Genomic DNA, 20,310 nt, shown 5'->3' on the forward strand with positions numbered 1-20,310 from the left:
TGAACAATTGAGATTATTTTATATTAGTCTCTCTGTGCTACTGTAACCAGTGCAACTTCTGAAGGACTAGGATTATATAGTCATTTCTTGCAATGCCCATAACCAACCATGCTGCAAATGAAACTAGGGACAAATTTATGGAGAAACTAGGGCCTTTTGAGATTCAAATATCTGATGTGAAGGCCAGACTAGAGAGGCAACTTGGCTATTAGGAGTTTGCCGGCAAAATAATTTCATTTCTGTTTAGGTCTTTGTGTCAATTGCAGGTCTTTTGTTTTTATAAACATTCATTTCACGGCAATTTGTTAATTACATGTATATTCCATCAATAAACCAGGGTTGCCTTATCTATGAGACATTCTCATTAGTGTTATATTACTCTTGATACTGCTAGCTTTATAGAGCGGGAGGAGTGGCCTAGTGGTTAGACCCACACCCTGAGGCTGGGTTAGACCCATATCCTGACCCTTAGCAAGTCACCCAATCCTCTATTGCCCCAGGTACATTAGATTGTGAGTCCACCAGGACAGATAGGGAAAAAAAATACTTGAGGATCTAAATGTAAACCACTTAGACAACATCCATTGATAGGCAGTATATAAATAACTTAAATAACTAGATAGTCTGGTTGCATTGAACTTGTTTTATAGGGCAGAGCCAGAGCTATATATGTCCGTGGTATAGGAAGAACCCTTAAGTCATGTTCAAATTACAGAGAAGCAGTGTAGAAGAGGTGTGCAAGTGAATCTAGGGCGTAATAAAAATAAATGAAAGTAGTAATAATTGTTTAAAATCTGTAAATGTTCTAGTTGGTTGAAACTTGAGGAATGGTCTGAAATTTGGCAGCTAAGATTTAATGCTAAGAAATACAAGGCCATGCATTTGGGCTGCAACAACCCAAGGGACTGGTACAATATAGGGGGTGAAGAAATTTTGTGCACAAAAGAGGAGCGGGACTTGGGTGCGATAGTATGTAATGATCTTAAGGTAGCCAAACAGGTTGAAAAGGTGGCAGCGAAAGCTAGAAGGATGCTAGGGTGTATAGGGAGAAGAATGTCCAGTAGGAAAAAGGATGTATTCATATCCCTGTATAAGAATCTCGTAAGACTTCATCTGCTATAATAAAGTCCTTAGCGCGTATGCACACAATCTCCATGCTCCATGCCTCCGTGACTGTGCCGCACATACGCAGTATCTGCCTCAGCTGATTTCCTGCCCCGATCTCCGACGCCAGCTGACTTTCTGCCTTCTGACTATTCTGCCGCTGCCAGGATGCCTCTTCTTCTAATCCCCAGACCAGCAGCAGCAGCCGCACAGTTTCATCAAGCAGCCACGGGGCATTTGCTAGGCCGGCCCACTTTGATAATGCGAGGGTGGCCTAGCAAAAGCCCCAAGGCTGCCCAGTCTAGCGGATGTTGGACAGGGAGCAGGGAAGGAAGAAGGGGTACTACTGGACAGGGGGGAGGTAAAAGTAAGGGAGTAGGGCTACTGCTGGACAGGGGGGACAGGGAAGGGGTGCTGCTGGACAGGGGGGATAGACAGAAAGAAAGAAAGAAAGAAAGACAGGCAGGGGGTAGGGAGAGAGACAGAAAGAAAGAGACAAACAGGGGGAGAGAAACAGAAAGAAAAAACAGACAGACAGGTGGCAGGGAGATAGACAGAAATAAAGAGACAAACGGGTAGAGAGACAGAAAGAAAAACAGACAGACAGACAGGTGGGTGGGAGAGAGACAGAAAGAAAGAAAGGGGCAGGGAGAGAGACAGAAAGACAGACATACAGAAAGAAGGAAAGAGAAAGAAAGAAAGAAAAAAATGCCTAAGTCTACACATCTATTCTAGCACCCATTAATGTAACGGCCTAAAAAACTAGTGTATAATATTGTGTACAAGTCTTGAGGTTGCAATACAGGCTACAGCAGACCATGTTTCCTTACATACAGAGTAGTCTGATTTTAAAGATTGCAAATTATCCATGCTAATTGCTGAGCAAATTGTAAATACATATGACAAACATTGTTTGAAATGTCTATATACAAATGCCAGATGCCTAAGAAACAAGATGGGAGAGTCTGAATGTATTAAACTAAATGAAAATATAGATATTATAGGCATCTCTGAGACCTGGTAGAAGGAAGATAACCAATGGAACACTGTCATACTGGGGTACAAACTATATTGCAGTGATAGGGTGGATTGAATTGGTGAATGCTTAGCATTATATGTTAGAGGTCTTTCAATCAAATGGAGTGAAAATTCTACAGGAGCCAAAACACACCATGGAAAACCTATGGGTAGAAATCCCATGTGTAAAAGGGAAAAGGACAGTAATAGTAGTATACTACCGTCCACCTGACCAGGATGAATAGACAGATGTTGAAATGTTATCAAAAATTAGGGAGGCTAACAATCTGGACAACATAACAATAAAGGGTGATTTCAACTACCCTGATATTAACTGGGTAAATATAACATCAGGGCATGCTAGGGAGATATAATTCCTTGATGAAATCAAGGACTGCTTTATGGAGCAGCTGGTTCAGGAACTAACAAAGAGGCAAAGCAATTCTAGACCTAATTCTTAGTGGAGCACATGAATTGGTGCGGAAAGTAATGGTGATGGGTTGCTTGATAACAGTGATCATAACATGATCAGATTTGATATAATCCCTGGAATGTCCACATAAGATATCCAATACAATAGCATTTAACTTTAAGAAAGGAAACTATGATAACATAGGAGGAGAATGGTAAAAAAGAAACTTAGAGGAGCAGCTGCAAATGTCAAAATTTTACATCAGGTGTGGATGTTATTCAAAAATACCAACTTGGAAGCCCAGACTAGATCTATTTCATATATAAAAAAGGAGGAAAGAAGACCAAATGGCAGTTGGTGTGGTTAACGAGTGAGGTGAAAGAAGCTATTAGAGCTAAAAGAGAATTCTTCAGAAAGTGGAAGAAGGATCCAACTAAAATAATTGTAAACGGCACAAGGAATGGCAAGCTAAATGCAAGGCGCTAATAAGGAAGGCACAGAGAGACACCTTGGAGGACACATAAGAACATAAGAAATGCCTTCATCGAATCAGACCCTTGGTCTATCTAGTCCGGTGGCCCGCCCACGCGGAGGCTTAACTAGGTGCTTCCTGATGAGACCTTGTTTACCTGTATCCCTCAATGTGATTTGCAAGGAGGTGTGCATCCCACTTGCCCTTGAATCCCATAATGGAGGTCTCCGTCACAACTTCCTCCGGGAGAGCGTTCCAAGCGTCCACCACTCGCTGTGTGAAACAGAGCTTCCTGACATTTGTCTTGGGCCTGTCGCCTCTCAATTTCAGTCCATGACCTCTCGTCCGAGTCACATTTGACAACGTGAATAACGATGCTTCTTGCTGGATTTTGTCAAATCCTTTTAGTATTTTAAATGTCTCTATCATATACCCACGCAGTCTTCTCTTCTCAAGGGTGAACAAGCTCAGTTTTCTGAGCACACAGTTCCCAGGGAACCCGCAGCAATGACTGACAGCGAGCAGCAGGCAACAGCAAGATAAGTTTGATGGTACTTGTGTGTGTTTCCTTAAGAACTTAAGCTTTTTTAAAAAAAATCTTTATTGATTTTCATACTTTAATAGTGCAATACATGAAAATATAACATATAATACATTGACATAAGCACCTTCAACTTACAATTATACTTAAACACGTGGAGGGGCATAATCAAAAAGGATGTCTAAGTCCGTTTATGTCCATATCGCAAGTCGTCCAAAGTTAAAAAGAGCCTAAGACACGTTTTCGAAAGATACATCCAACTTTTTTTTTTACTTTCGAAAATCGTCTAATTATACGTCCTGCCAATCTGATCGTCCAAGCCACTAAAACATCTATCTTTATACCACATTTCCGTCCAACTTTCTGTCCAAGTCCAAAACACCTAGAACAAGCCCTGTTGGATGTGGGAGGGGTCTGCAAAGTGATGGACTGCACACCCAGACATGGCACCTAAATAGTGGGGTACCTTACAGGGCACTGCTGTGAACTTCACAAAAAGGGTGCCATGGCTTCTCCTCACAGCTTCCTTATAGGTGATGGTGAGCCCCCCAAGCCACCTCCAGAATCCCCTAGACCCACTTATCTACCACCCCAATAGCCCTTATGGCTGCAGGAGCCACTTATATGCCAGTAAAAAAAAGGTTTTGGGGGTGTATAGGGCAGTACACATGTTTCAGTATCAATGCAGTGATTACAGGGGCTTATGAGCATGGGTCCTCCTCTCAATGGGTCCCTAACTCACCCCTAAGATGACTTAAGCTGCCTCTGGGCTGGACGACTAGGCTTTCCTATGCCAGGCGGCCAGGTGATGATGGTCTGGAGGCTGAAATTAAAAGTTGTGAATAAAATTTTTATGGGGGTGAAGGGGGGGGTTGGTGATCACTAAGGTAGTGTGTGGGGGTCTGTGTTATGTGTGCTGGTGAGTTTAGGTGGGTTTTTGTGACTTAGACCATGTTTTACATGGTCTAAGTCACAACGTCCAAGTTTCATCTAGGCTCTGTTGTTAAACTTTCAGTTATACATGCTGTACGACTATGTCCAAGCCGGCCCACATCCCGCCCAACTCCCGCCCTTGACACGCCTCCCAAAACACCCCGTTTAGCTTTGGACGTTGAGCGGCACTATGAAGGCCTAGGTCATTTTTAAATACGTCCAAAACCCGGTTTTATTCTCGGCGCTTGGACGTTTTTGAGAAATGTTCGTCCAAGTGCCAACTTAGGCCGGTTTTTGAACGTTTTTCTCTTTTGATTATGAGCCCCTTATTTTCTCCCACCCATTCAATAATTATACCATAAAACACAACAACATTTCCGTTACATAGATCTTTTTGGACCCCTGTTAGGTTACACAGGTTAGATAGTTCTAAATCTAATAGATGCTGGCACTGTCATCTAGACATCGGGACACTGGATCATCTGTTGTTCTATTGTCCTTTGATACTTAACTTTTGGAGGTCAATTTGGGGTAAGATTAATATCATATTGGATTCATCAATGCCACTGACATATGAGGCAGTCATTTGTGGAACATTGTTACATGTTAAAACCCCTATGGATCAATATAAATGCCGTCTTTTCTTTATCATGACTGGGATAGCCATGCAGATGATTACCCGTAACTGGAAGAACTACAACTGTTTAAATCTTCCTTTTTGGTGGACAAGTCTGTGTTCCTGCTATAGATATGATAAAATGAATGCAGATAGTTTGGGGCACAGTAATTTTTTTTAATTAGTTTGGGGTCCATTAGCATGTTATGTTACTTTATTATAGCAGGTCTTGTATAAGTCACTTCTTTTTTATTTTCATACACATCCAGGTGAGGATGGGAGGGAGGGGAGATATCTTTGTCCTAATTTGATCTTAGAGTATTTATACTTGGGTGGGTGGGAGGATGGGAGGATTTATTAAATTGTTTAGGGTAAAATTATTGGGAACTCTATGTTATTGTGTTTTAAGAACTTAAGCTTAAGAACTGAGTGAGTTTGAACAGATTGGAAAGAACAAATGGCTTGTGTTAATATCAATTCTATGGTCAACTTTTCTTAAAGAGAGATTGAGATTTAGACAAATGGCTTGTGTTAATATAAATTCTATGGTCAACTTTTTTCTTCGGCCCCAGCACTGTTGCCTGCTGGCCGCCGGAGCCCTCGTCTGTCTCCAAGGGGAGAGGAGCGTGGGAGCACTGCTCCGCCCCCCTCCCGAACCTGCAAGGGATCGCCGACCTTAAAACAGGTCGCACCGACAAAGGCCAGCCTTTTTCTTCGGCCCCAGCACTGTTGCCTGCTGGCCGCCGGAGCCCTCGTCTGTCTCCAAGGGGAGAGGAGCGTGGGAGCACTGCTTCGCCCCCCTCCCGAACCTGCAAGGGATCGCCGACCTTAAAACAGGTCGCACCGACAAAGGCCAGCCTTTTTCTTCGGCCCCAGCACTGTTGCCTGCTGGCCGCCGGAGCCCTCGTCTGTCTCCAAGGGGAGAGGAGCGTGGGAGCACTGCTCCGCCCCCCTCCCGAACCTGCAAGGGATCGCCGACCTTAAAACAGGTCGCACCGACAAAGGCCAGCCTTTTTCTTCGGCCCCAGCACTGTTGCCTGCTGGCCGCCGGAGCCCTCGTCTGTCTCCAAGGGGAGAGGAGCGTGGGAGCACTGCTCCGCCCCCCTCCCGAACCTGCAAAGGATCGTCGACCTTAAAACAGGTCGCACTGACGGCGTGCCGCTGTCCGGCGTGCCGACACGCCTTAGCACGCGCCTTGGTGAAGCGCCTGGACGAACAGACCTCCAACAGATCGGTTCTAGGAAAGAATAACCTCCCATCTTCACTGAGCGAGAGACAGTGACCAACCCTGGTCCCAAGTGCGCGCCTCTTGGGACCAAGCGACGGTGAAGAGACTGTGAAGGGTCTGCAGAGAAGGCCTCCTACCAAATTGGAAGGTCTTCACAGACAGAACCTCTAGACGATAAGTAAACTCCCTTTGCCAGTCCCTTTTGTCTCTTCCATTTTACCCCCAGCCATCAATCCTCCCTCGGCTGGCCTGCTCTCCAGTCATCCCAATCCCTCCTTTGGCTGGACTGTGTTTCCTCCTCCCAATCACAACCTCAGCCTTTTTACCCCATTCTCCCCACAGATAGATCTGTATCATGGCCTGCCCCATCTGCTTACCACTTTTTCTACTCTACCTGATCTGGTTCAGAATTTGCCTAATCAACTCACTTACCCCAACCCCTATCCCTGTCCTTAACCCCTCATTCCGTCCGGTAAAATCTAAAACACCCACTATCTCTCACCGCACATTATATGACTACTCTGAAGCAGGCCCCTTCCCAATATCAATTCTGCCACCACTACGCAGACTGTCCAAACAACACATAAAAAAACAACGATCACTAAAAAAACTAACTTACTCCCACATCTGTCCAATCGATCCGACCAACTACCAAAACCTACATGGCTCCTACTTAAATATAAGATCCATGAGGAACAAGTCCATACTAATTAAGGACTGGCTGAAAGAAACCAACCCTGACTTCGCCCTATTTACAGAAACATGGCTATTATCCGACAACGATATTATTATCCAAGACTGCCTTCCCCCAGGCTTCAAAATTTTATCGCTAGCTAGGACCTGGGGTAGGGGGGGAGGCCTAGCCATAATTTTTAAAGACAACCTACACTGCTCTATTCTAAACTCAAAATCCACTCCCAACCTCGAAATTCTTTCAGTCTCACTATCATCCAAATCCCTAACAGCTGCTTTAACAACAACTCTGTTTTATGTTCCACCAAAAAAATGGAACCTTGCCAAGGATGACTTCTTCGAATTCTTACTAACTAACTCTCTATCTTGCCCTTACAACCTACTATGTGGAGATATTAATATCCACCTTGAAAAAATAGACCAACCTGAAACCACAGAACTCTGGTCACTCATCTCTTCACTAGGGTACCTCAAACCCCCCCCAGTTAAAACCCATCAAAAAGGCCATCAGCTAGATCTTGTTTCTTTCTCTTCTCGAGAGCTACCTCACCCCAAAATAATCTGGAAACAAGAACACTGGACCGACTCACTATGGTCGGATCATAGCCTCTGCAATTTTGAACTTGATTGCCAACTAAAAACTATGAGTCCAACAAATTATATCCCAAACACAAGAAATAAAAAATTCCATACCAGCAGAGGTAAGATAAATCCTGTAGAATTCTGGTCTCACTATGAGATCATATCAGAACAAAACAAACAAACCGATCAATTCATGAACTCCTGGATTACTGATAGCACCAATATCCTAAATAAAATGGCCCCCATCAAAACCCGCAGAAAGAGAGTTAAAAACCTAGAGGGCTGGTTTGACACAGAACTGCTAATGCTAAAGAGAGACCTAAGAAAATCGGAAAGGCTTTGGCTAAAATCAGGAACGCAAGAGCACAGAACCGCCTGGAGATTAAAAGTAAAAACCTACAAAAATCGATCCAAAGAAAAACGCAAAAACTTCTATGCCCTCAAAATTGGCGACATCTCAACCAACAGCAACAAGCTTTTTAAGCTGGTAAATGATCTATACAATATAGAAACATTTATCAACACACCCGAAGAGCCCACTCTAACAGCAAACAGCTTGGCGGATTTCTTCACCTCCAAAATACAAAAACTAAGATCCTCTCTTACCGACCCAACCAAGCCCCACTGGTGTTACCCCATTCTACTAGACTCAGGCGATTCCAGAGCTGACCTGTACTGGAACACATTCTCACCCATAGACTGGCAAACTTTTAATAAACACTACAATAAGTATGCCAACTCCTACTGCAGACTGGACACCTGCCCCCCTAATGTCATGAAATCGGCCCCAGTCCATTTTAAGGCCAAAATGCTGACTTGGATCAACTCTCTACTATCCTCGGGGAAGTTCCCAGTAGAACAAGGGCACATTATGATTACACCAATTAAGAAAAATACTAAAGAGCCTTCTAACATGGCTTCCAACTTTAGACCTATCGCCAATATCCCCCTGGTTACCAAAATAGCAGAAGGGATAGTAAACACCGAACTCACCACATACTTAGAAAAACACAATATCTTGCACGACAATCAATCCGGCTTCCGGTCAGGTCACAGTACCAAAACAATTTTAGCTTCCCTGCTCGACTACCTTCATCAACTATTCAGCCAAGGCTCTTGTGCTCTAATATTGCAACTCGATCTAAGTAGCGCATTTGACTTGGTTGACCACGACACTCTACTAGACTGTCTGACTTCTATTGGAATCTCAGGTCATGTTCTCAATTGGTTCCATGGATTCCTGACAACAAGAACCTACAAGGTGTTCAAGGACGATACTACCTCCTACAGCTGGGACAACCCTTGTGGAGTCCCACAAGGCTCCCCCCTGTCCCCCACCCTATTTAACATCTACCTTGTCTCCCTAGGAAATCTCCTACAAAGCTTAAAGCTCAAATTTTTCATCTACGCTGACGACATCACAATAATCATTCAGCTCTCTTACTTTACCTCAGAGTTTCTAAACTCGCTATCCTTCACCCTAAATCAGATCGAACTTTGGATGTCAGCATTTAGACTAAAGCTAAACCCAGAAAAAACTAAACTCCTCTTAGTATCCCCAAACGACAAAATTAAGGAAACTACGATAACCATCAATGGACTTGACTACTGTATTGAACAATCATTAAAAATATTAGGAGTCACTTTAGACAAGCATCTCACTCTGGAGAAACACACTGACCTAGTATTTAAAAAAAGCATCTCGGTACTCTGGAAACTCCGCACCATTAAAAAATACTTTGATGACACCTCCTTTCGTCTGCTGGTCCAATCTTCCATTCTTGGTGTCCTAGACTACTGTAACATCATTTATCTAGGCGCCTTCAAGAAAATCACCAGGAAACTGAGACTGGTCCAAAATACTGCCATCCGCCTTATCTTTGGCCTGAAGAAATGGGAACACATATCCCCTTTCTACAACAAGTTGCACTGGCTGCCATTCGAATCCAGAGTTCTATTTAAGTTTTCTTGCATCTGCTACAAAACCGTATCTGGTATGTCACCAGCCTATCTTTACCCCCACTTCAACCTGAACTATAATAAGAAGAGCTCCCGCAGATCAACTTTGTTCGCTTTTCCCTCACTGAAATCGTACCATCTTAAAAGATTCTTCGAACGAACCTTCTCTTTTCAAGCGGCCAAACTAAATTCATGGCTCGCCCAAATCATACTTGACTGCTCTTCATACCCCCCCTTCAGAAAAAAGCTCAAAACTCTACTTTTTAACGGACCAAATCCCTTACGCTCCCCTCTTCCGCCATAACGTTTCCCCTTCTCCACCTTAGAAAACAGATCAAACCCTTCTTTGCAACAGACCTATCCCTTAACGCCCCCTTCCCCCATCTCACCCCCCCTCTCCTCTTCCTCTTTTTTCCGCCCCCCCTTTTTTTTCCCAGCTAATATGCTGGGTTCCCCCCCTCTCTTAAACTTAATTGTATCCTACTACAGCACACTCTGTATGTACCCGTATTTGGCCCTAAATTGTTATTGTAAACAAGTTTGACCCTACGATTGCTTTGTTATGTTTCCTCTTTTTCTAATCGCACTGTATGTAATTCATCTATCTGTTGTGAACCGCCTTGAACTCCCTGGGTATGGCGGTATACAAAATAAAATATTATTATTATTATTATTATTAAAGAGAGATTGAGATTTAAGTCTATTAAGTTGGGATACAATGAGATTTTTTTTTAAAGCCGGTGAGGTTGTTACCCTTTCCAGTTTGAATGCAAGACTAGTTCTGGCTGTGGACAGAGATCTGAGGCTTTTTTCCTCCATGACTGATTGCCAGACACTACATTAAATTACCATTGAGTGTTGGTTCATGGTTAATAGAGAGAAAATTTAAAATAAAGTGGGCTGAAAATATAATGAGAGTAAATAATGGGGTTCCCCAGGGGTCTGAGCTGGGACCGCTGTTTTTTAACATATTTATCAATGATCTAGAGATGGCAATAACTAGTGAAAAATTGCAAAAGGACTATGTGAGACTGGGAGAATAGGCATCAAAATGGCAGATGATGTTTAATATGAACAAGTGCAAAGTGATGCATGTGGGAAAGAGGAACCCTAACTACAGCTACGTGATTCAGGGTTTCACATTAGGAGTCAATGCCCAGGAAAAGGATCTAGGTGTCATTGTTGAGGATACAATATTTTCCCGATACTTGCAGGGTTCCATTCCAGGAACCCCCGCGAATGCCAAAAAAACACAAATATGGTTTTTAGGCAGGGGTAGTAGATAGGAGAGGGCAGATAGAGAGGCAGGAGAGGGCAGCCAGAGCACCAGCGAGTGAAGGAAATCACTTGCTGTATGCTCTGACCGCCTCTTCCTCTACTAAAGTTGGGCCTCACCAATCAGGAGCTGCTTTGACACGCTTCCTAGGTGCCTTGTCACACAATTAACCTGCTATGTGTCCATCACGTTTACACGTTAGTATAAAAGCTATTTTGAAATACTTTTAATAGTTTAACAGTTTTTCTGTTTCTTCTGTCTATTCATATAATAAATATAAACCACTTTGGTGGCACCACAGAAAAGTAATATTTCAAACCCTTGACCCTCGACTTAAGGATTAACATGACTCAGAAAATTTTAATGGAACTGCTACTAAATACAGCTTCTGTTTTACTCCATCTCTTTTAATCCCAATGAATAATATAACTGAATTATATTATTCAATCCCAATGAATAATATAACTGAATTATGTAAGTATAGGGATTTGCGCTAAAAATATTGTTGTTTCTTACCTCTTCATATCGGTCAAAAACAGCTCCTTCCTGCAAAAATGATGGAACAGACTTTTGCCAATTAAACTCATATGGTTTGGCCATTATTTATTTGGGATCCTGAAACAAAATGTGACAAGTGTCAATTAATAAGCAATAATTCATTTTTTTTCTGTATTAGATATTAAGATGTATTGATTGACAGCAGTACCTATTAAAATATTTTAAAGAATAATTTCCTAATCATACAATCCTCTGAAATTTAATAGGACAAAGCACACAATTTTTTACCCATTTTGGGGCTAGATAATAATTTATCTTTTTTTTTTTTTTTTTTACAAATGCAAGCATATATTTATCCGTGTAAATTCTTTTGATTATTTCTTCCAATAGTATAAAAGAATTTGACTATTTTTGGGTCCCTGGAATAATAAGAAAAAAAAAAATAGAAAAATAGTATTGCTCAGTGAAGGTGTGCAGGCCAAAATTTTTCATCTCCTTTCGTTTCCCATTTCATTTACAAGAATTTTTATTTTATTTTGGAATCAATGTCAATAGTATGCATAATGACTCAAAGGTGCACATAGGGCTCCTTTTACAAACCGCGGTAAAGGTTTCTAATGGGGGCTGGTGAGGTAAAGGCTCACATGCTCATAGGAATTCTATGAGTGTCGGAGCATTTACTTTGCCAGACCAAGGTAGAAATCTCTAACACAGCTTTGTGAAAGTCAGTGATAATTTTTCAATAGTATGCTTCAGGTCCGTGGAGTTGGTACCCCAAACTTTCAACTCCAATGCCTCTATTTTTCTACTGTCTGACTACAACTCCTATTGAAGCTGGTTGGAACTTTTTGCCTGGGGCTGGCTGGTTGGCCTGGAGCTGGCTGACTGGCTTGGGGCTGGCTGGCCTGTTTGAGGCAGGCTGGCTGGCCTGGGGCTGGCGGGCTGGCTTGGGGTGGGCTGGCTGGGGGTAGGTTTGGCTTGGGGCTGCCTACCATTAGACGTGCCCACCACCCTGTCCCGGCCTACCACTGGACCACCAGAGGAGGGACAGGGTACAGGGCACATCATTTGGTTCAGAATTTTTTTTTCTTGGTTTTTCCTCCTCTAGAGGTGAGTGTGTCTTATGGTCAAGTGCGTCTTATGGAGCAAAAATACATAAGTACTGACAGGTAACATGCCCCAAATTTTTCTCCTAGTCAGTCCCTGAGATCAGATGAAAACCATGAGCATGCCTTTCAACACAGGTTGATTTTTATTTTATTTTTACTTTTGTTTTAATACATGTTTTATTGTTGACTTAATGCTTAGTTTACATTATGTGGTTTTATTGCCTTATATGTTTGTACCACAAAAAACTCAGGACAAAGAACAAAGTTCTAAAGTATAATAAATAAAAGAGCGATTCTAGTCAGACAACATTCCTACAAAGCAACAGAAATCAGCAATGTGTTGTCATCGGTTAAAAGTTGTGAAGCATCTGTTTCCATTAACTGGCAAGTTAATTCCTGATCATCATTTGCAGAATTATAGCTTATGGCAACTATAGCCTAATTGAACATGTAAATTAAACATATTTCAAATTATATTTTCTCTGCAACTAAAGTTCTTTGACGAGATAAAGCACTGAGCAGTAGAGCCAAACTTTTTAATTTACTTCAGATTTCAATATCTAAGCTAAACTGTTCTAGCAAGTAATATCCACAAATATGATGAACTATTTTGAAATTATCTGACAGAGTTGATTAAAAACCCAAGAAAAATGGCCCGAGTCTGGAACATTCAATATGGTTGGAATAATTTTGCATTTTCATTGATTACCATCTACTAGGACATTAAAAAACACTGCCTTAAGTTCATGACACTGAAGCCCTGAAAACGTAAATTTGGGTTAGGTGTGCGTTAGCAATAAAACATGGTATAAATAACTACGGTAATTCAAACTGATCATGGTAAATATTCATTATTCTGAGGGGCAATTATAATTCTGTAGAACAGTTACATAACTCACATAAGTGAAAAGTTTTAGGGGTCCTTTTATCAAGCTGCAGTAGGGGTTTAACGCGCGTAATACCACGCGTTAAACCGCCTGCCGCGCTAACCACTAACACCTGCATTGAGCAGGCGTTAGCTTTTTAGCCAGCCGCGGGGGTTAGCATGTGATGAAATGTCCGACGTGCTAACCCCGCTAGCGCGGCTTGATAAAAGGACACCTTAGTTTAATGCTTGAAAGGCCTCTGTCCCCATCAGTGACATGGCTTCATTGAAAATGCCTCATGATATTTTGAGTTGAGTTGGCATTTTAATCTGGTCAGAGATTATTTCCTATTATCCATTCCTTTTTAACTCATTTTAATATGACACCACATGGCATTATGCAATGCCATGGTGCCTTTGCCAAAATGTTATATAATCTCTATAAAAATGACACATACACTTTAATTACAAATACAAAATGGTGAAAAGCAAGAAGAGGGAAGAAAAATCACATCTATTTTTAGTGTAAGAATCCTAGAATACATATATGGTAGGATGGATATGAGTAGGGTTATCATATTTTACAAAGCAAAACCCCGGACACATAACCCCACCCCGTTCCACCTCCAGCCCTGCCCTGTTCCGTCCAAGCCCCGCCCAGTTTCATCTCCAGCCCCGCCCCAGTAAGTTTCCTCTCTTCAGTGATGAGTTTCGGTTGCGTCTAGAGCAGGGGTCTCAAAGTCCCTCCATGAGGGCCGCAATCCAGTCGGGTTTTCAGGATTTCCCTAATGAATATGCATGAGATCTATGTGCATGCACTGCTTTCAATGCATCTTCATTGGAGAAATCCTGAAAACCCAACTGGATTGAGGCCCTCAAGGAGGGACTTTGAGATCCCTGGTCTAGAGGGTCTGGAGCATGCGTAGATGTGTGTGACATCATCCGCGCATGCTCAGAGGCCCTCCATATGCGGCCGGAGTTCATCGGGGCTTTTCAAAATCCATACAAATGCTATCTGTCTGTGTTAAAAACTGAAAAGGGGTTTCTGTCTGCCACTTAGATAACTGCAGGAGATTTGTATGGATTTATGAAAGTTACATGGCTGAGAGTGCAGAGGGGGAGGGTAACTCCTTATGCAAATCATGCACTGAGGGATGAATACTCAAACACTTGGATGAAATGTTATGCATTTTAAGAGATTATTTCATGAGTGGGAATAAAGCTTGTGGGCTCAAATGACTATGGGGATACGAACTGAGCAGAGTCCAATCAGAATAGAGGAAGTGGAAATCCACTCCCCATGAGTTCAAAGGAGGGAGAAAATAGTGGAAAGACAAGCCCAGGGAGTTAAAAACTGGTTCTACAAAGTCTGGAATCTATGAGCTTGCACTGCTTAGAGTCATATCTGTGTATTATGCTCATTTGGGAGATAGCTCTCTAGATGGGAAACTCTGTTATTGGCTGACATAGAGCTCTTGTATGCTGTACACCAGCAGAGATATACCACTAGGGGCACTTGAAGAAACAGATTGGCAGCTCTTGGGAGCAGAAAGCTCAGGGCAGACCAACAGCAACCCTTAGGAGCTGGGCTCAAGGCAAGTAGCCTTTGGGAGCAGCTCAGAGCAGAAGAAAAAGGGCTTGGGTAGGCACTATTGGTGCCTGAGGGACAATTAGAGCAGAGGCAGCCCTCTAGAGGTAGCCCTGTTACTGGTTATCACTAACCCTATTGAGGGCTGGTAGCTAGGACCCTAGCAGGGAGCTACCCAAAAAACTCCTCTCGAAGGAGGAGAATGCTACCAGAGTGCAGATCCATTGGGTATTGGAGTGGTTTCAAGCTATCAAGACAGCTTTCCTCTTAGCCATTATGTCAGCACGAAGAGTCTCAGAACCACAGGCACTGTCGTGCAGAGAGCCCTTCCTTTAAGATCATGGAGACGGAAGTTTCTATGTGCACAGTTCTGTCCTTTTTGCTGAAGGTTGTTTCAGGCTTCCATGTCAATCAAAAAGTAAGATTGCCAGCATACCAGCCCACAGAATTAAAGAAGAAAGACCAAATTCTCAAAAAGTTGGATATGAGAAGAGTTCTCCTATGATACCTAGAGGTTACTAATGAGTTTCAACTGTCTGACCATCTTTTTGTTCTCACCAGTCAGGCTCAACATGGCAAACAAATTCATAGCCATAATTTCCAGATGGATCCACATGGACATTTTGTCAGCATATATTGCCTGTGGAAAGCAATCACCAGTCTCCGTGAAGGAGCATTCGACTAGAAGCAAAAGCTCGGGAGATTTTGCCCAATGGGATTTGTAGGGCACTGACCTGGTCTATTCTACATATGTTCTCTAGGATTTACAGAGTGGATGTGGTGGTAAGTGAGGACACCGCCTTTGGATTCTCAGTGTTACATGCTGGCGCAGAGGTCCTGCCTTAGATTTCTGTGACTGCTTTTGAAATTTCCCTACTGTCCAGAATGACACACCTATTGCAGTAGAAAAAAAAAGAATAGGTTTTTACCTTACTAATATCTTTTCTAGTAGAAAGGTGTGTCATTCTAAAGCCCTACTATGTCAGTTATTTCCTGCACATGTGTACTGTCTCAATCAGAAAGTTTGAGTCCAAACTGAAAATTTGGATGTCAGTCAGACCTCAAGGGCATGAAAAATAATCTATAGCTATAACATATTGGGGGAATGTTTAAGCTCCATAAATGTTTCTGATTGGTGTGATTATTTTGATGTTTCGATTGTTCAATTATAAAGACTCAAAAAGATTGGTATTGCGGGAATTGTTCTCACATGGTTCAAATCATATTTATCAAATAGAACCAATGTAGTTTCGTGGAAAAATTCCATCTCCTCTCCATTTTCTAACACCTGTGGTGTCCTTCAAGGCTTTATTTTAGCTCACCATTATTTAATATTTTTCAGGCACCAGTGTGCATTTTGAGAGTCTTTGGATTTATGTTGTTTTACTTAAGTAGATGATATCTAATTACTGTGTGTACTTGACCAAATTCATGCATCAACTACTAATACTCTTAATGACAAATTAGATAGAATTGCAAGTTGGCCACAGTCTAAGAAACTGAAGCTATATTCTATCAGACCAGGGCTATCATTTTTACAGAGTTCCAACATTCTCTGTCCCAATCTGTATTGTGTTTGTAAATTCTCTAAAAATCTTAGGGATAATCCTTGAAGATAAACCCAGTTTTTGACCACATAGCTTTTCTACAATACACAATTCTTTATTACAATGAAAGTAAATATATTCAATTAAATCACTTTTTGATAAATCAGCTTGGTGGAAGTTATTCACCCATTAGTGTTGAGCTGTTTGGATTTTGCAATTCATTATTCACTGGGTTCTGATTAACAGAAATGAAATGAGTGTAACTGCTTAAAAACAAAGCTGTGAAACTAATTCCTTGGGGCCATGCTACCCCACTGCTTCCACAAAAACATTGGTTGCATATATCATCATGCGTTTCTTTCAAAATTCTTCTTCTAGGTTACTAGATACTTTCCTCCAGATTGAAATCCTTTCTCTCTTGCTTACTTATGCTATAAATATATATATATAATCTAGAACATAGGAAGCGGAACGCTGTTTGGTTTGTGGGGCCCCAGGCAGGGCAGGATTAATTCATCGAGGGCCCCTAGGCACACAAGAAAACTGGGTCCCCTGCTCCGCCCCACCCCACCATGCGCCCAGGCGGAAACAGGAAGCTGCGTTAGAGGGAAGATTTGGGCAAGCAGCACTGCTTGCACAATTACAGTTCCCGTTGCCTTTCTTACCCGCGTTGCTTGCTTGTTTTACTTTCCGTCGATTGGGGGGGGGGCCGCGTTGCCGATCGGAGTGGGGCCCGTTTTGCAGATCGGGGGGGCCCGCATTGCCGATCGATGCTGTAAGGGCCCATTGCTGTTTGGAAAAAACAATGTTGATGCCTTCTTTCATCGGGCCCCCATGACCATTTCGGGCCCTAGGCACATGCCTACTTGGCCTATTGGTTAATCCTGCCCTGGAGCTTCTCCCTAGACCCAGCGGAATCCTGCAGCACGGCTCGACACTATCTCCCGACTCCACCTCCTACCTCCTCCTGGCGTTGTACTTTAAATCTTCAAGGCAGCCGCCATGCAGCGTCAATGAGAAGGCCTCTTCTTGGAAGTAGAATGAAGGGTTCCGGGGCAGGCCTTCTCGTAGATGCTGTGCAGCGGCTGCACCGAAGATATCATGTATAACACCAGGAAAAGGATGGGAAGGTGGGCACCAACCATTGACTGTTAATTTTTGGGGAGGCCATGGCTCATCTGGCCTCCCCCATTCTGACGCCTATGATCTAGAACAGTGGTTCTCAACCCTGTCCTGGAGGACCACCAGGCTAATCAGGTTTTCAGGATAGCCCTAATCAATATGCATCTCCAACGGCAGCACCAACACTATAAAATAAGCTTTTAGAGTGGCACGCTGAAGTCTTACACTCAATTGTCCGCTCTCAAATGTCGGCGCACATTTGTCTCACGCACTTCTGACTGTGAACCATTTAAACACCTACCTTTTTAGGCATCCTTTAGAGAATCAGGTTTAGGTGAGATTTAGGCATCCTATGTCCTTAATATTATAATATTTGAATCAAAGGACGCCCAAATTGAGTCATTGCCCAAACCATGCCATTGCACACCCTTATTGAACTAGGCACGAGTTTTAAACATGGGCATCTAATTTTAGGCATTTTGAGGATGGTGGGCCTGCCGGACAGACGGGCTTGGGACCCGTCCAACTTTTTTTAAGGTAAGGAGGGTTGTCGGATGTGGGGAATGGTGTCGCGGGGTCGTCGGGGGTGTTCGTGGGTCGGTGAGTGGCGGGGTATTCGGTGGGCCGATCAGGGGTTCAGGGGGGCGGTCGTGGGGGGGCCTATGTTGGGGCAGGAGGGCCTGGGATCCCTCCTGTCTGTATCTTAGTGGGGGTAGAGGGGTCTCCGGGGCAGCAGACTTGGGCTTCCTCCTACCCCGTCTTGTCGGGGGGGGGGGGGGTGATGGATCGTGGCAGGAGAGATTGGGCATTTCTCCTGCCGCGATGGTTGCGGTAGGGGGGCATGTAGGTTGCCGGGCTGCTGAGCTGATAGCGGCAGGCGCCATCAGCTCAGCGGCCCCTTTTTCAGCATTTATACCTGTTTTGACTTGGTCTAAGTCAAAATGTATAAGTGCCGACTAGGCAACCTGCCTAAACTTTTGGTTATACCTGCTATACGCCTATGTCTAGGTCGGCCTACCTCCCGCCCTTTCCCCTCCTCTAAAAATGCCTCTTTTCGCTCTATGCATTTAGAGGCAGCGGAAAGACCTAAGCTAGTTTTAGATATGTCTAAAACCAGCTTTGGTTTTGGGTACTTGGACAATCAGGCTTTTTGATCGTCCAAGTACCCATTTAGGCCACTTTTTAGACTTTTTTTTTTTTTATTATTATTATGAGCCCCATAACGTATATGTTACCTGGACATACCATGCAAAAAATGGGCAGGAATTTTAGTTGGTCCACAAATCAGACAACTTATAAATGACCCACATTTCATTGCATCAGTAAATGAATTCGAATCATGTGCCTGGTCTTCATTTGTTTTTGTTTTGAAAAACTTTCTTGGCAACAAGAAGGCAGACAACTACACACAATTAGTACATGAGTGTTAAAGTCCATTATCTGCAGTCACTTAGATCGCTTTCTAGAGAACCTTGGTGACTTGCGAAGAGCAAGGTGAAAGATTTCACCAAGATACAAAAACAATGGAAGCCAGATACCAAGGGAAGATGGGATGCACACATGATGGCAGACTATTTTTGGAATCTTATGCAGGAGCTTCTTGTGTTGTCGAATGACTGAAAATTTGTATCATAAACTTATGCTTTTGGTATGAAACAAATAGATTTTCATGTTGTACACTTTTCTTTTAATTTTTAATATGTTTCCTTCACGCTTAAGATATTAATTTAAACACTACATTAAAATATCCTGATTTTTTAAGGGGCAAGCAGAGTGAAGAGTGGTATATGGCACATGTTCTGTATCTCAAAAACTAGAGCTGATAGGAGAAAACTGGTGCCATTTTTGGAATCAGCAAGTCAAATATACCCAGAAACAGGTCTAACATTTGAGACACCAAAACGTGCTTTGGCCGGTATAATTCACAGTAACTATCATTGCTCTCATCCACCTTTCACTCCTTCTCCCCCCCCTCACCCCTCACCTCCCATGAGTCAGTGCGGGGCCTTGTGTGTGCACTAATACTCAAGACTTTGAACTTTTAGAAGATTCACAAGACTTGATTCAATATATGTCCACCTTACTGGTCTCATGTGTAAACAAATCAGATAAACTTTTGGTTCCAAAAATGTATTTCAGAAATAAAGAGGCTACGGGGTCCTTTGATCAAGCTGTGGAAGGGGTTTAACGCACGTAATACCGCGTGTTAAACCGCCTGCCGCACTAGCCGCTAACGCATGCATTGAGTAGGCATTAGTTTTTTAGCCGACCATGGGGGTTAGTGCGTGATGAAATGTCAGATGTGCTAACCCCGCTAGCGCACCTTGATAAAAGGACCCCTAAGTTTTGTGGAGATAAAATAATGATTTTCCCAGATGTGCTAGACCTATGCAGCTCAGGAGGAAAGTCTTTTTGGCATTGAAACCCAGAGTGGTAGGTCTAGGTGCCACTTTTTTCCTTAAATTTCTGTGCAAGTCTCTGCTAAATTTTCAGAATAAAGAATATGTTTTTTTGGGATCCCACCCAACTAGAAAATTTTCTCTCAGTTAACGAGAAATAAGATCTGAACCTGGTCTTTTGGTCAGGACTTTACGTTAGGGTTATTCAAAATATCCTGAGATATTTAGGAGGTAAAAATCCTATGTAATTTTCTTCAAAAATTGCTTTTGTATTCTAACATCCTTCTCTCGTATTTGTGGGCTAGAAGGAACTTCTATATCATGATATATGATTATTTGTTGTTTTTCC

General features: G+C 42.7%; 1 protein-coding gene across 5 annotated transcripts in view; it reads right to left on the reverse strand.

Moving 5' to 3' along the window:
• The window catches only part of PLCB4 (phospholipase C beta 4), a 714,891-nt gene that overhangs the window by 258,079 nt on the left and 436,502 nt on the right, over window positions 1-20,310 (reverse strand). For all 5 annotated transcript variants that reach the window (XM_033937395.1, XM_033937391.1, XM_033937393.1 and 2 more), the window contains one exon: window positions 11,350-11,448. In XM_033937395.1, the coding sequence (XP_033793286.1) occupies window positions 11,350-11,433 (84 nt within the window). In that variant the 5' untranslated portion in view covers window positions 11,434-11,448. The remainder of the gene's footprint in view (window positions 1-11,349; window positions 11,449-20,310) is intronic.

This window comes from Geotrypetes seraphini, chromosome 3 (genome assembly GCF_902459505.1).
Source record: "Geotrypetes seraphini chromosome 3, aGeoSer1.1, whole genome shotgun sequence".
Classification (NCBI taxonomy): Eukaryota; Metazoa; Chordata; class Amphibia; order Gymnophiona; family Dermophiidae; genus Geotrypetes; species Geotrypetes seraphini.